Source organism: Notolepis coatsorum (genome assembly GCF_963971535.1).
Source record: "Notolepis coatsorum genome assembly, chromosome: 7".
Taxonomy (NCBI): Eukaryota; Metazoa; Chordata; class Actinopteri; order Aulopiformes; family Paralepididae; genus Notolepis; species Notolepis coatsorum.
This window is the reverse complement of record NC_140171.1, coordinates 48,480,913-48,494,487: the sequence shown is the minus strand read 5'-3', so window position 1 is coordinate 48,494,487 and position 13,575 is coordinate 48,480,913. Positions and strand designations below refer to the sequence as shown.

The 13,575-nt window shown below is 45.1% G+C and overlaps 1 protein-coding gene across 3 annotated transcripts in view; it reads right to left on the bottom strand.

Moving 5' to 3' along the window:
* htt (huntingtin) overlaps positions 1-13,575 on the bottom strand; it is a gene marked incomplete at its 3' end in the record, with an annotated part of 160,495 nt that overhangs the window by 20,337 nt on the left and 126,583 nt on the right. For all 3 annotated transcript variants that reach the window (XM_084318190.1, XM_084318189.1, XM_084318188.1), the window contains 4 exons: positions 5,106-5,261; positions 4,060-4,250; positions 2,965-3,079; positions 2,297-2,510 (listed from right to left, as the gene is read on the bottom strand). In XM_084318190.1, the coding sequence (XP_084174316.1) occupies positions 2,297-2,510; positions 2,965-3,079; positions 4,060-4,250; positions 5,106-5,261 (676 nt within the window). The remainder of the gene's footprint in view (positions 1-2,296; positions 2,511-2,964; positions 3,080-4,059; positions 4,251-5,105; positions 5,262-13,575) is intronic.

The following is a 13,575-nucleotide window of genomic DNA, read 5'->3' as shown; positions in this document are numbered from 1 at the left end:
ATATAAACATAGTCATAGCATCAAATTAGTATTTAGATAAACCACAGAAAAAAATCACGTTATAAAAATAAGGCGTTTCTAAGAAAAAACTATTTGTTATGTCCATTTATGTAGCATTTTATGAACATGTGCGCCGCCATTTTGTTGCTGACGTCACGGTGTTGGTTTGGTCTGGCTCCTGGTTTACACTGCTGGTTAGCTGCCTAGTAAACAGGGAGTGTCTTGAAGGTCAGTCAGTAAATGGAACGTTGCCTACCAAACAACGGGACTGTGTGGTTCTTTTTGTATTGCTCCTGGCTGTTCAAACAAATTTTACCGTGTGAAAGAGAGAGGAAAGTTGGTTCATTTCCACAAACTACCAGTGAAAAAAACAGTGTTGTTGGCACGTTGGCTGGCTGCATTCAAGCGGCGCGATCAGCCTGTTGGACAGGGAATGAAGATCTGCAGCGAACACTTCATTGCCTCGGATTATGTTGTTGATGGTGGGAGGTTTGTCCAGAAGACCACTAATCAGCTGAAGCCCGCATTTAGCCGCGGAGCAGGCTAAATGCTCCGCGACGCTGGTTGAACCGTAGCTAGGTAGCCAGCAGGCTAAATGCTCCGTGACGCTGGTTGAACCGTAGCTAGGTAGCCAGCAGGCTAAATGCTCCGCGACGCTGGTTGAACCGTAGCTAGGTAGCCAGCAGGCTAAATGCTCCGCGACGCTGGTTGAACCGTAGCTAGGTAGCCAGCAGGCTAAATGCTCCACGGCGCTGGTTGAACTGCCTGGGCCGGTCTGTCTGTCGAAGACCGAGGGAACCGCATCGGGCTTCAGCTGATTAGTGGTCTTCTGGACAAACCTCCCACCATCAACAACATAATCCGAGGCAATGAAGTGTTCGCTGTAGATCTTCATTCCCTGTCCAACAGGCTGATCGCGCCGCTTGAGTGCAGCCAGCCAACGTGCCAACAACACTTTTTTTCACTGGTAGTTTGTGGAAATGAACCAACTTTCCTCTCTCTTTCACACGGTAAAATTTGTTTGAACAGCCAGGAGCAATACAAAAAGAACCACTGCAGTCCCGTTGTTTGGTAGGCAACGTTCCATTTACTGACTGACCTTCAAGACACTCCATGTTTACTAGGCAGCTAACCAGCAGTGTAAACCAGGAGCCAGATCAAACCAACACTGTGACGTCACCATCTAAAGTGGCGCCGCTCATCGCGAAAACAGGGAAATTATATTTGATTTTTCAGACAAATAAGCAGGATTTCACATTTGATTATAGGACCCTGTCTTACACAAGGTACACAACAAACAAACTAGGATCACATTGTTCAATGCTTCATCTCCCCTTTAACGTGTGTTGTCGGGCCTTACAAATAAATTTGATTTGATTTGATTTGTGTAGATTAGACTGCTAATGGCAGGCGTTTAGGTTTCTCCAAGAGTCCACAGTGCAACACGCACAAGACTGTTGTTCTTCCGCGGTCAGAGGGAGCCAGCTATGAAGTGGATGCCTTCTAGCACCAGCCTTATCTGCGTTAGCGCTGCCTTAGCTAGCTACCTAGCAACACCCCGGCGATGTGACAGACATTGCAAACCTCAGCATACAAGATTTGTTTCCCTCGGGTTCTTGCACAAATATGAGTGGTCAATGTCCAATGCAAGACGCTGTAGGGCAGTTGTATGGTTTTAGTGCGTGCCAGTGTGGGTTAACCTCAAGTACAAAGTGTTGAATAGTGGTAACTAGAACAGCATGCAGGTGTGTAATCTAGCCAGTGTACATTCAATAGGATAAGTAGCACATGCAGGTAGGTTAGCTTAATAGTGTTAGTATAGCATGCCACAGGGCATAGCAGTAGTTGTCAATGGGTGTGCGTTTACATGTACATTCATATTCTGATATTATTCGTCCATGAGTTGCCACATGTAAATGCAGCCAGGATAATGTCATATATAGACTATGAGGAACCCAAATTCCAAATATGACAGCTGGGATATGCTGATCTTAAAATCAGGATACTGAGCCATGTACAACTTATCCACTTCACCGTTGGGGTTTGTGGTCTGTAAGAGGTATGTTGCCATGGTAACGTTTGCAATACTCCGTTAACTCAAGCACGTATAGAGGCATATAGGTAATCAGAATATGAAAATTATTCAAACACCTTAACCGTGATATTAGCTAGTAACCACAATATTACTGTACATGTAAAAGGCAGTGAGTGACAGTCGTTAGGCAACAGCGATGTAGCTGTGCACATGGAGGTGTGGGTTAGCTAGAGCAGTGACAGACAGCTGAAAGCGTCTTACCAGTGTACATGCAGGTGAGCATGAGGCCCAGGGCGGCCATGGCTCTGTGCGGTGAGGGCATGTTGACACGCTCCACGCTCAGCTTGACCAATGCCTCGCCGTCCACGCGAGACAGCTGCTCTGACAGCAGGAGGCGCTCTAGGCCGCGCAGCACACAGTGGTAGATGACCGAGGGAGTAGAGTCCTCACTGGCTGACACCATCACACCACACATCTACAGGGAAGGGAGAGAGAGAGAAGTAGTGATTCAACAAATACAAAAGAGGTTCCACGGGGGTCATCATGTCACTGTGTAGCGCGTGGACACAGATTGGTGCCAAGTGTGGAAACTTTCAGTTCGGCAGACATTGAGTTGAATGGGATCAGCAATCTCCTTGTTTATGACATTTAAACAGGTTACCTCGGATGTCAGAATCATCTGCAATTTGTTAGATTATTAATTAGCTAATTTTAGATTTATTGGTTGATGTATATTTAGCTGGTATATTGTGAATTTGAATACAGGCTTCAATAGAACTGGCACCAAGCAGAGCATAGAACGCTGGTATTCTGACGTGATGATGACCCTTTCTTCTTTTATAGTTTCCTTGGGGAAAATGGGGAAAGACAGAGCAGGAGGTCAGAAGACACAGTAGAATCCATGTAGAAGAAACACACACAGCGCTCACCTGTATAACTCCGGCAGTGAACTCGACCCCTACGTCCAGAGGGTAGTTCTCCATCATGTAGAAGGCCACCGCGCACATCACCAACACATGCTGCTGATTGTGGAGGTTCACACAACTGCAAGGGACGGACACACGCATGCAGGATGAGTGCAACAGGCAGAATATGATGCGTTAAATGGATCAGTTTCTGATATGTAAAGGGTGCCACCCAGTGGTAGAGACCAGTATTGCACTTCCCTGTCACATCATTAAGGAGGCGAAGACTAATTAATTGAGATGTAGCCATAGCCCCTTTCGTGACTGTGATGCACGCCAACAAGGTTTCGCAGAGTGAATACACAGTCACTTGCTCCTCAATGGGAAACCAACCTAGATTTACCATGAAGGACTGGTTCTAACCGAACCGTTCGTTATACAAGTATCAGAGATACATTTGAAATGTACTCACAGTTGCACAAGGGTTTCGAACAGAGAAACGCTAGGGTTTGAAAGCTCGGCGTTGCTAATAAACATTTAAAATAATCTTTATAAACTGGTCAACACAGCTTTATTTCCGGCATTGGGTGCCTGATGCGCATGCGCTGTGATCACAGCGCAGGCGCAACAGGCAGCCAAATACGGAAATAACGCCGTTTTGAGCAGTGTTGACCAGTTTATAAAAATTATTTTAAATGTTTATTAGCAACGCTGAGCTTTCAAACCCTAGCGTTTCTCTGTTCGAAACCCTCGTGCAACTGTGAGTACCTTTGAAATGTATCTGTGATACTTGTATAACGAACGGTTCGGTTAGAACCAGTCCTTCATGGTAAATCTAGGTTGGTTTCCCATTGAGGAGCAAGTGACTGTATATTCACTCGGCCAAACCTTGTTGGCGTGCATCACAGTCAAGAAAGTGGCTAATGTAGCCAGAGAGCAGAAGGTCAGACACTGGCATTGAACACCCGGTCATCAAAATAACACATTAATAAGCTCTGAGCAGGTCGTGTGTGTGTGAGAGTGAGAGTGAGAGTGAGAGTGAGAGTGAGAGATCGTAAGTGAGAAAGCAAGAGAGAGAGCGATAAAGCAAGAGCGTGAGAGAGAGATATCTATACTGACTGAGCAATAGCTCTGAGGTTGGACAGCAGGTAGTCGGAGACATTGGGGATGAGTTGTTTGGCCGTGTCGTCCAGCAGGTCACACTCGAGGACGTACAGCACCCCGTGAAGAGCACCCATACGGCTGGGCAGGTGGGTGCTGCGCAGGGTGGTCTCCAACAGGCGACACACTGGCTCCGCTATCGCCTTGTCCTGGACGATGGCACACAAACACATTGAATGAAATTTTAATCAATTTAATTAAGATAAAAATACCGGTATGCCATAAACTCAATAAAGTTTGAGGACATACAAAATAAATACACTCTCTCAAACACAGGATTACAGTATCATTACAGATGACTTCCCTCCTTGTGATCAGTCTGTCCTCAGAATCCCTCAGCTGTTTATATAAATATTGGTTGGGATGGAGGTTGGCTGAACAAGGAGCATGAGCACTGCTTCTACAACACGAGACAAAGGTGACATCTAGTGTCTGGTAAATGAAAAAGAAATTATTTCTTTCTTGATTCCTGGTACGAGAGTCAAACTCATGTAACTGAATTGAACTGAAAGCTATTTAAGAAATGTACCTACATTATGTAAAGATCTGCATTCCCTTGGAAATCCAATCCATATAAAGCATTTGAATGAAACCTTATAGCCTATAGCTAAGCTTACCTACTTGTAGACCAAAGACAAACATCCACAACCAAGCACAAGGTGCAGAAACACTGATGGGTCCACACACGCACAAACACACACACTAAACATCACCACACACAAACTAAACATCACCACACAGCCCTAAACACACTAAACATCACCACACAGCCCTAAAAAACACAATAAACATCACCACACACACAGCCCCAAACACACTAAACATCACCACATACAACCCCAAACACACTAAACATCACCACACACAGCCTCAAACACACTAAACATCACCACACAGCCCCAAACACTAAACATCACCACACACACAACACAGCCCCAAACACACTACACATCACCACACACACACAACACCAAACACACAGCTCCCATGACCTCCCTCCTCACCATGCCCAGTACCGCAGCAGCCTTGCAGATAGCAGGCACCAGGTACTGGTTGAGGATCTCGTCCTCAGGGGGGTGAACCTTCTGAAGCTCCATCAGGGTGGAGAACATCATGTCAAACTGATTCCTCTCAGTGAAGAGGTCCGACACTGCCAGCAGCTACGTGAGAGGGGAAGAGAGGAGAGAGGGAGAGAAAGATAAGGGTGGGAGATGGATATAGAGGAGAGGGGGATGGACAGAGGGAGATAAAGAGACAGAGGGATAAGGAGGGATAGAGGGAGATACAGAGAAATAGGGAGATACAGAGACAGAGGGAGTAGGGGGGATAGAGGGAGATAAATAGACAGAGGGAGTAGGAGGGATATAGGGAGATAAAGAGACAGAGGGAGAAGGAGGGATATAGGGAGATACAGAGGGAGGAGGGATAGAGGGAGATAAAGAGACAGAGGGAGTAGGAGGGATAGAGGGAGAAGGAGGGATAGAGGAATCCAGAGGTTTATTTGTCACATACGTCACGGTGCCCAAATGCGTCCACATTTTTATAGGATTCTATCACATTTGCATAACAATAGCGATTACTACTTACCTTGCACCGTTTTCATTGAGGTTTTTTACAAATTAACGATGTTTTATTTGTCCTATATATGCGGATAACATTTAAAATCTTAAATTGTACCATTTTGGTTCCCTTTAGACAACAAACATAATGCTAATGATGCACTTTAATTAGGATAATTAGTTTACCATTCACGGTCACTGTACTGAGGTGACGTGAGGGCGCATTCATAGTTTAACGCTCCTGTGTTCAGATCGCGTTTTCATCACCTTTTACTGACCTGCTGACCTGTGAACTGCGAAAAAAGGTCTTGGAATTTGGAGTTATTTTGTTTTAACCTGTTTTCATCCTTTTAAATCAATGCTGCCATCTACTGTCAACTGGAAGGTAGTGTATAACTACCATCACCCCAGACTTTGAGACTCTTGTCAGGAGCAAACAACATCCCCATTTTATTTGTCTAACAAACAAATATTAATCACAATCACTTGTCACATTAACATTTGTGAGTACATGTGTTTTTGAAAAATATGACAAATTTAACACAACAGCCAGCACTTCATAACATTTTATAAACAATATATAAAACAATATAATAAACATATAACTTAGAACAATATCAACTATTTACAGCACACCATACATTTTTTTTTTGATCCACTTTTTCTCAAATTTTTTTTTCTATATTTTCTCCCATCCCAATTTCGTATCATCCAATTCAACCCTCCCCTGTCACGAACGCTGTTTCTTGCCTCCCACAAGCCGGCTGCAATGTGGACTAAGTCATACATAGCACAAGTCCCCTCCGGTACTTGAGGTAACAGCAGTCGCATCTTTTCACCTGCGGAGCTCGATCTCTCAGTGGCGAGGAGTAACGTGTGGGAGGCTCACGCTGCCCCCGACACTTCCTGATTCTACTGCGCAGGCGCACCAACCGACCTGTAGGAGTCGCTGTCCACAACGCCCGATCCCCACCCATCAGTTTCCCACCCCCTAATACGGCCAAGGTGTATTAGTATGAACGACCAGCTAAACTGAAAGCAATGTGGAGCGCTGGGCTCGAACAGGCGAGCCCAGCGTCTCAACATTCGTGGCGAGCGCCTTGCCCACTACGCCACGTAGCCGCCCAGCACACCATACATATTTATACATTTTTTCATTCATACACTAATTCATCCAAACACCAGTAACACCAGAAACTAGCATCTTCGTCCTCCAGCCCATGTTCCTCCAAGGTGGTGGTGAGGAGCTTGAAGTAGTCTTCTATGGCCCCCCTCTTGGCGCAGGCTGCCCTCCCACGGTCAATGGTGTCCGGGATCCGGATCGTGAGGCGATGGTGTTGCCTCTGCCTGAAATTAATCCACCACCCCTGGCCAAGGGATGTTTTTAGGTTCCCTGGGTGGCGGAGGTTATAGATGGCCAGGGCGTGGGCCAGGACCTGCGACCTCGTCAGCGGAAACCCATAACTGGCAGAGTACAAGCAGTACTCCACCAGGGAACTCTCATCTTCAGGGGTAAGATAGGTGCTCCGCCGATGTTGCAGGCCAGAGACACCTTTCTGCTGAGTCGGTTGATCAGGCTGGACTTAGGGACCTCAAACAACGTGGCTGCCCGCCTCGCACTCCACCTGCCTGCTCTGACCTCTGCGATGGCCTGATCCATGGCCTCCTGGGTCCACAGACGAACCTTCCTCTCCCTATTCCGCATTTGGCGGATATTAGGCATGCTCTGCAAACACACAAATAAATAATTTAAAGAAAGTAAAATAATATGAACTTTATTATTATTGTACGACTGACGAGTTTATTTAATTTGATTTATTTAGCATATTATTTAAAAAAAAACAGTGCTAGGAGGGAACTTATGTGAGTGATTTATGATGAAATTAAATTAGATTTTAATTGTTTTTTTAATATGAATAAGGAGGTTGTTGACCTCAAAGATAAATTTTGAGTGTTCCAGAGGTTAGGACTTCTAAAGCTAATGTTGAATTGATGGCTAGTTGTCCGACAGAAAGGTAAGTGGAGTTTATTGCTATGGTTTGTTGGATACGAGTGAAATTCTGACGAAAAGATGAAGAAACTATGGAAGGTATATCAAGAAGATCTTGCCTATTGTTAATGAACTTGAATATGAATGAGCATGAAACCAAAATGATTATGCTGAAATATTACCAGACATGCAAACACACACAACCTTACCTTCACCCAGTTCAGCATGGCAGCCTCACACACACACACCTCCATTCACCTATAGAGAAACAAACAAGCACACACAAACCTACCTTGTCTGCTGTGCTGTCTCTGGACTTATTTATGTCACTCTGTCTGTCTATGCTTCAGATGTTTTTTTATATACAGAGCTTGAGAGAGAGAGAGAGAGAGAGAGAGAGAGAGAGAGAGAGAGCAATGTGTAAAACTTCTGCATATTATCCAAGTTATCTCTATATGGATGTCCCTATCTTGTTACTCATAAACTGAAGTCAGTAAGTTAGTCCCCTATCCCACAAACAATCAACGAGGGACAGAGCAGATACACGTGAAAAAGCACAAAAAATCAGTTCATTATTTTCCCCGCGACAATTTTTCCCCTTCGATTATTTTCGTGCGACCTCAGTTCATCACTTCAGACAAACTTAGATCTCTTCTTAAGATTACAATGTATTTACACATTTGTCAGACAAAACACTGGCTATATATGCTAGCAACATAACCAAACGATCTGACTTCATCTTGGGGCGAGTGGGAGTTAATGTTAAGGAACAGGATGCTACTTTTACTTGGAAAACAGCATCGCCCGAACACATTCGAACAATTATAACGTCGCAGTGGTACAAACGTTCACATCTAGTAGTCTTTAGATGACTAAATATAGATGAATACTCATGAAATTTGATATATATACTCTAAAATAAGTATGATTTCATATCACCTACCTTTCGACATCAAACTCTGGTTGGGGCTGTGAGTAAATATCCAGAATGCCGCGCAAGATGGGGCGTGGCCGCATTTGGGTTTGGGCGTTCCCAGACAAAGAGGGTGACCGGGATTGGTTTACGTTCCGTTACATACCAGGGTATACAGTGAAATGCGGGTGGTCATGCCTGCATTGATTGTGCAAAATACAATAATAAAAATAGGCATAGAAAAAAAAGAATAGGTAAGACACAAGATATGCATGATAAAAAAAAGACATGCTAAGTTCCTGAGAAACTGGTTCCTATGTACACTACTATACAATATAAACTTTTTTTTTCTCCCATCCCACTGTTAGTCGTTATGCCAATTCCCAACCCCCTTCCTGGTTGTTGCGCACCACCCCCTACTGTTGGTCCGTGAGGCCGGAGACTGTCACATGTTTTCCTCCGACACATGTGCAGCCAGCCGGCAGCCAGCCTGGCAGCGCAGATTCTCACCGGTTGAGTGTAACGTGTGGAAGGTCACACTACCTTTCTCCAGATCCTACCCTCGCTGTGCTGGCGCCCCGACCGAACTGTAGGGGTAGCTGTCCACAACGCCCAGGACCCACCCACGGCTTCCCTCCCCCTAACTCAGCCAAATGAGTTAGTATAGCGATCAGCCCAAGCCAAGGCAATGCTGACTCTCCGGGAGTCGAGACCGCAGCCTCTTGCATTGGTGACGAGCACAATCTCCGCTACGCCACCTGACCGCCCTACAATTTTAACTCTTAATGTATCTAAATTATACAATACCTCCTTCCTTTAAAGTGACTTTTCCATTATTTAAAGTGACATTTTGTTTAAAGCGATTGTTTTAGCGGTTGCCGCATGAGTGTTGTGTGTGTGTGTGTGTGCTCATGTGTACTTGTGAGTGGATAGTTCAGTGTTCAGTGTTCTGATGGCCTGGGGGAAGAAGCTGAGCTGGAGCTTTTCTGTTCTCGCAGCGTGTGTACGTAGGCGCTTGCCTGACCGCAGCAGCTTGAACAGGCTGTTGTTGGGGTGGTGGGGGTCTTTCATTATTCTGCAGGCTCTGGATTTGTACCTCCTGTTATACAAGTCCTGCAGGGGTGGTAGTGCAATACCCGTAGTACGTTCTGCTGAGCGCACCACTCTCTGGAGTGCCTTCCTGTCCTGTGCCGTGCTGTTTCCAAATCAGGCAGTGATGTTTCCAGTCAGAATGCTCTCTACAGCCCCGAAATAGAAGGAGTGGAGTATCTTCCCCGATACTCTGAACATCCTTAGCTGTCTCAGGTGATAGAGGCACTGTTTCGCCTTTTTCACCACAGAATCTATGTGTGTTGACCATGTCAGGTCCTCTGTGATGTGGACTCCCAGGTACTTGAAACTGCTCACCCTGTCCACGATAGCCCCGTTTATCCACAGTGGCGTGTGTGTCCCCTGCTGTATTCTCCTAAAATCCATGATCAGCTCTTTGGTTTTACCAATGTTCAGGAGTAGGCTGTTATCCCGGCACCAGCGTGCCAGTACATCAACCTCCTCCCAATAGGCCTTCTCGTCATTGTTTGAGATCAGCCCCACCACCACTGTGTCGTCAGCAAACTTCACTATGGAGTTGGAGCTGAACCTGGCCACACAGTCATGTGTGTACAGTGAATACAGCAGGGGGCTCAGAACGCAGCCCTGAGGGGACCCGATACTCAGGGTGATTTTGCTGGAGGTATGACCCTGACCGCCTGGGGCCTGTCACTTAGAAAGTCCAGGATCCAGGCGCTCATGGCGGAGCTCAGACCCAGATCAATCAGCTTGTCAACCAGTCTGGTGGGGACTATGGTGTTGAAAGCTGAACTATAGTCAATGAACAGCAATCTCACATAGCCCCCCTTCTGACTGTCAAGGTGAGATAGTGTGTTGTGTAGTACATGGGAGACCGCATTGTCAGTGGACCTGTTTGTCCTATATGCGAACTGCAGTGGGTCCATGTTACTAGGGAGAGAGGCACAGATGTGGTCCTTGACCAGCCTCTCAAAGCCTTTCATGACCACAGAGGCGAGTGCCACCGGTCTGTAGTCATTTAGGCCTGCTGGAGAGGAGTTTTTTGGTACAGGGAATATAGTGGACATTTTGAAGCAGGCAGGGACCACGGACTCAGCCAGGGATAGATTGAATATGGATGTAAATACTGGGACCAGCTGATTTGCACAGGACTTTAGTATTCATCATCCTGTTATCCCATCTGGGCCTGCAGCTTTCCGAGTATTTACTCCCATGAACGCTAATCTCACACTATGTTCCGTCAGAGAGTGTCTGTGTGTGTGTCCCCAGTGGCGCTGTTAGCCGGTGAGCTAACGTCACCACTGCTCGCCCCAAACCTGGCGTAAAAGGAGTTGAGTTCATCCGCGAGAGAGGCATCGGCACTCACTATTGAGGGGGGGCTGACTTTATAATCAGTTATCGTTCGTAGTCCCCGCCATAAGCCTCTCGTGTCGTTCTGTGCCATCTGTGTCTCCATCTTGTTTGCATATCGCCGTTTTGCAGCCCGAACCTCTTTGCGTAGCATATACGCTTCTACCTTGTACTTAAGCATTATATCACGCGCAGGAGTGGTTTGTGAACAATAAACCATGCCTAGGGGTGGTCGTTAGACCCCCCTAGGCATGGTTTATTGTTCACAAATCACGACTGCAAGTGGTGTAAAGCTTTTATACAACTGCCACATTCATCCAACCTTATTTCTATACAATAAACACACATTAATCGAAGATTTATTGAAAAAACCATCCGCCAGAAAAAGTAGTTCCCACAACTACAAAAAAGACAATTTGCCTCCATGTGGAAGCAGATCGGAAGTGCATCCAACCAACTAACACATCCAACTGTGTATTATTGGAATGATTGAGAGAAGTTGCCTCATGTGGAAGCAGCTTGAAGTGCATCCAACCAACTAACACATCCAACTGTGTATTATTGGAATGATTGATTGAACATTTTATTACCAGATGCAGAATGGGTACAATACAGTACGGCTCAATACACACAATTGTTAAGGGAATGCAGACCTACTTTCCATAGAACTTCATTCTTGGATGCTTCTATAGAAAGTAGGTAAAACAAATTAAAAAGGTTTCTTTGCCCTATAGGAAAAAAACGTTTTCTTCGCCCTATTTTCTTATTTATTTTTTTAAACCTACTGTAGAGGGCCTAAACTTAACCAGTTGGAAACCAAGCGTACAGTAATAAAATTATCAATCAACTCAATAGGCCATGCTCACTTAGAACAGCGCAGCACCCAGCTCTCTCTCAGTCTGACCCGCGTTGCAGACAGGAGTGTGTGTGTGTGTGTGTGTGTGTGTGTGTGTGTGTGTGTGTGTGTGTGTGTGTGTGTGTGTGTGTGGGGGGGGGGGGGGGTGGCGGTGGGTGGAGACTAGAGCTAGCGCTGACAGTCAGAGAGAAGGAAAAAGAAATTGAAAAAAAAAATGCAAATTAATCAATCAATCAAATCGCGGTTTTTCTTTCGTTCTAGAATGACTCAAGACCCATCAATTACATCATCCAACATTGTTTAAAGGACTAACACATTCGCAGTGACAGAATCGCTTCATATTTAGTCGTTATGGCGCTATCAACATATCCATTTGTTGTCCGCGATCTTGTTTTCTCCCGGAGTGAGCCGGCGGAGTGATATGTGATTCGGTTGTGGGCGGGTCCTGAGCCCAGGACCGTGGATTGTTGCCAATAAAGACGTGTAAATGGACTGTTTCAGCCAATCAGAATCGAGAAATGTGCATGCCGTTGTATAATCTTCCATACTTCCCGATGCTCTGCCCAAGTTGTAAGCAGCGGTACAAGCATTCAGGGCCACTCGGATCGAGTTGTCCACCCACGGTTTCTGGTTTGGGAAAACCAGCACCTTCTTCGTGGGGACAATGTTGTCAGCTAACGTTGTTATGAAACTGACTACAACATCCGCATATTCACAGTCATTGGAGCTCGACCGAAACATGCCCCAGAGGGAGATAGAGACAGAGGGAGGAGGGATAGAGGGAGATAAAGATACGGAGGGAGGAGGACGGATAGAGGGAGATAGAGACAGAAGGAGGGATAGAGGGAGATAGAGACAGATAGAGACGGAGGGATGGAGGGAGATAAAGAGAGAGGGAGAAGGGGGGATAGAGGGAGATAAAGAGACAGATGGAGAAGGAGGGATAGAGGGAGATAGAGACAGAGGGAGAAGGAAGGAAGGGATGCACCGATATGAAAATTTGCGGCCGATACCGATTGTTCAACTAACACAATCGGCCGATACCGATTGTGACAAAATTAAATTTAAAAATTTAAAAAAAAATTGTAATGAAACTACTGTATATTTGTATGTCTCTAAATGTTTTGATTAATTGAAAATGGAGGACCCTAATGTAAAAAAGCCGAAATTCTTTTTCTAGTCTTCATCCTCCAGTCTTAGCACTGTTGTTTTATTGAGCTGTACTGTATTGTACCCATTCTGCAATCTGTTAATAAAGTTTTCAATCAATCAAACAAATGTAACAAAAAATAATATTAATGTTTATGAAAATGTGTTAGCCCTATGCTTGACTATTATTTTAGGCATGGCAACAAATAAAATAATAATAAAAAAAAAAAAAAGCATACATACATTGGGAGATATCTTCAACGAACGGGGTTTCTGTAGCTATCATGAAATTTATAACAAATTTTACCTCACCAACTCCACTTATTATTTCTATATACAGTTATTAGCAACTTTGAAGGCTCATGGAGTCCCATTAAAGATACCACTTGAGCACCACAGATATCACAAATTCTTCTATGAAAGGGAGACATCGAGAGGCTTCGTATCAGACTTTTATCATCACTTACTTCTTCGTATGGAGTCCTCCCCCGGCCTAGACTCAGTCTGGAGGAGGGATATACCAGACTTGGAAGTGGATTTTGATTGGCAAGAAGTCTGGGCAAACGTTCGACTAGCGTCACGCAACCCG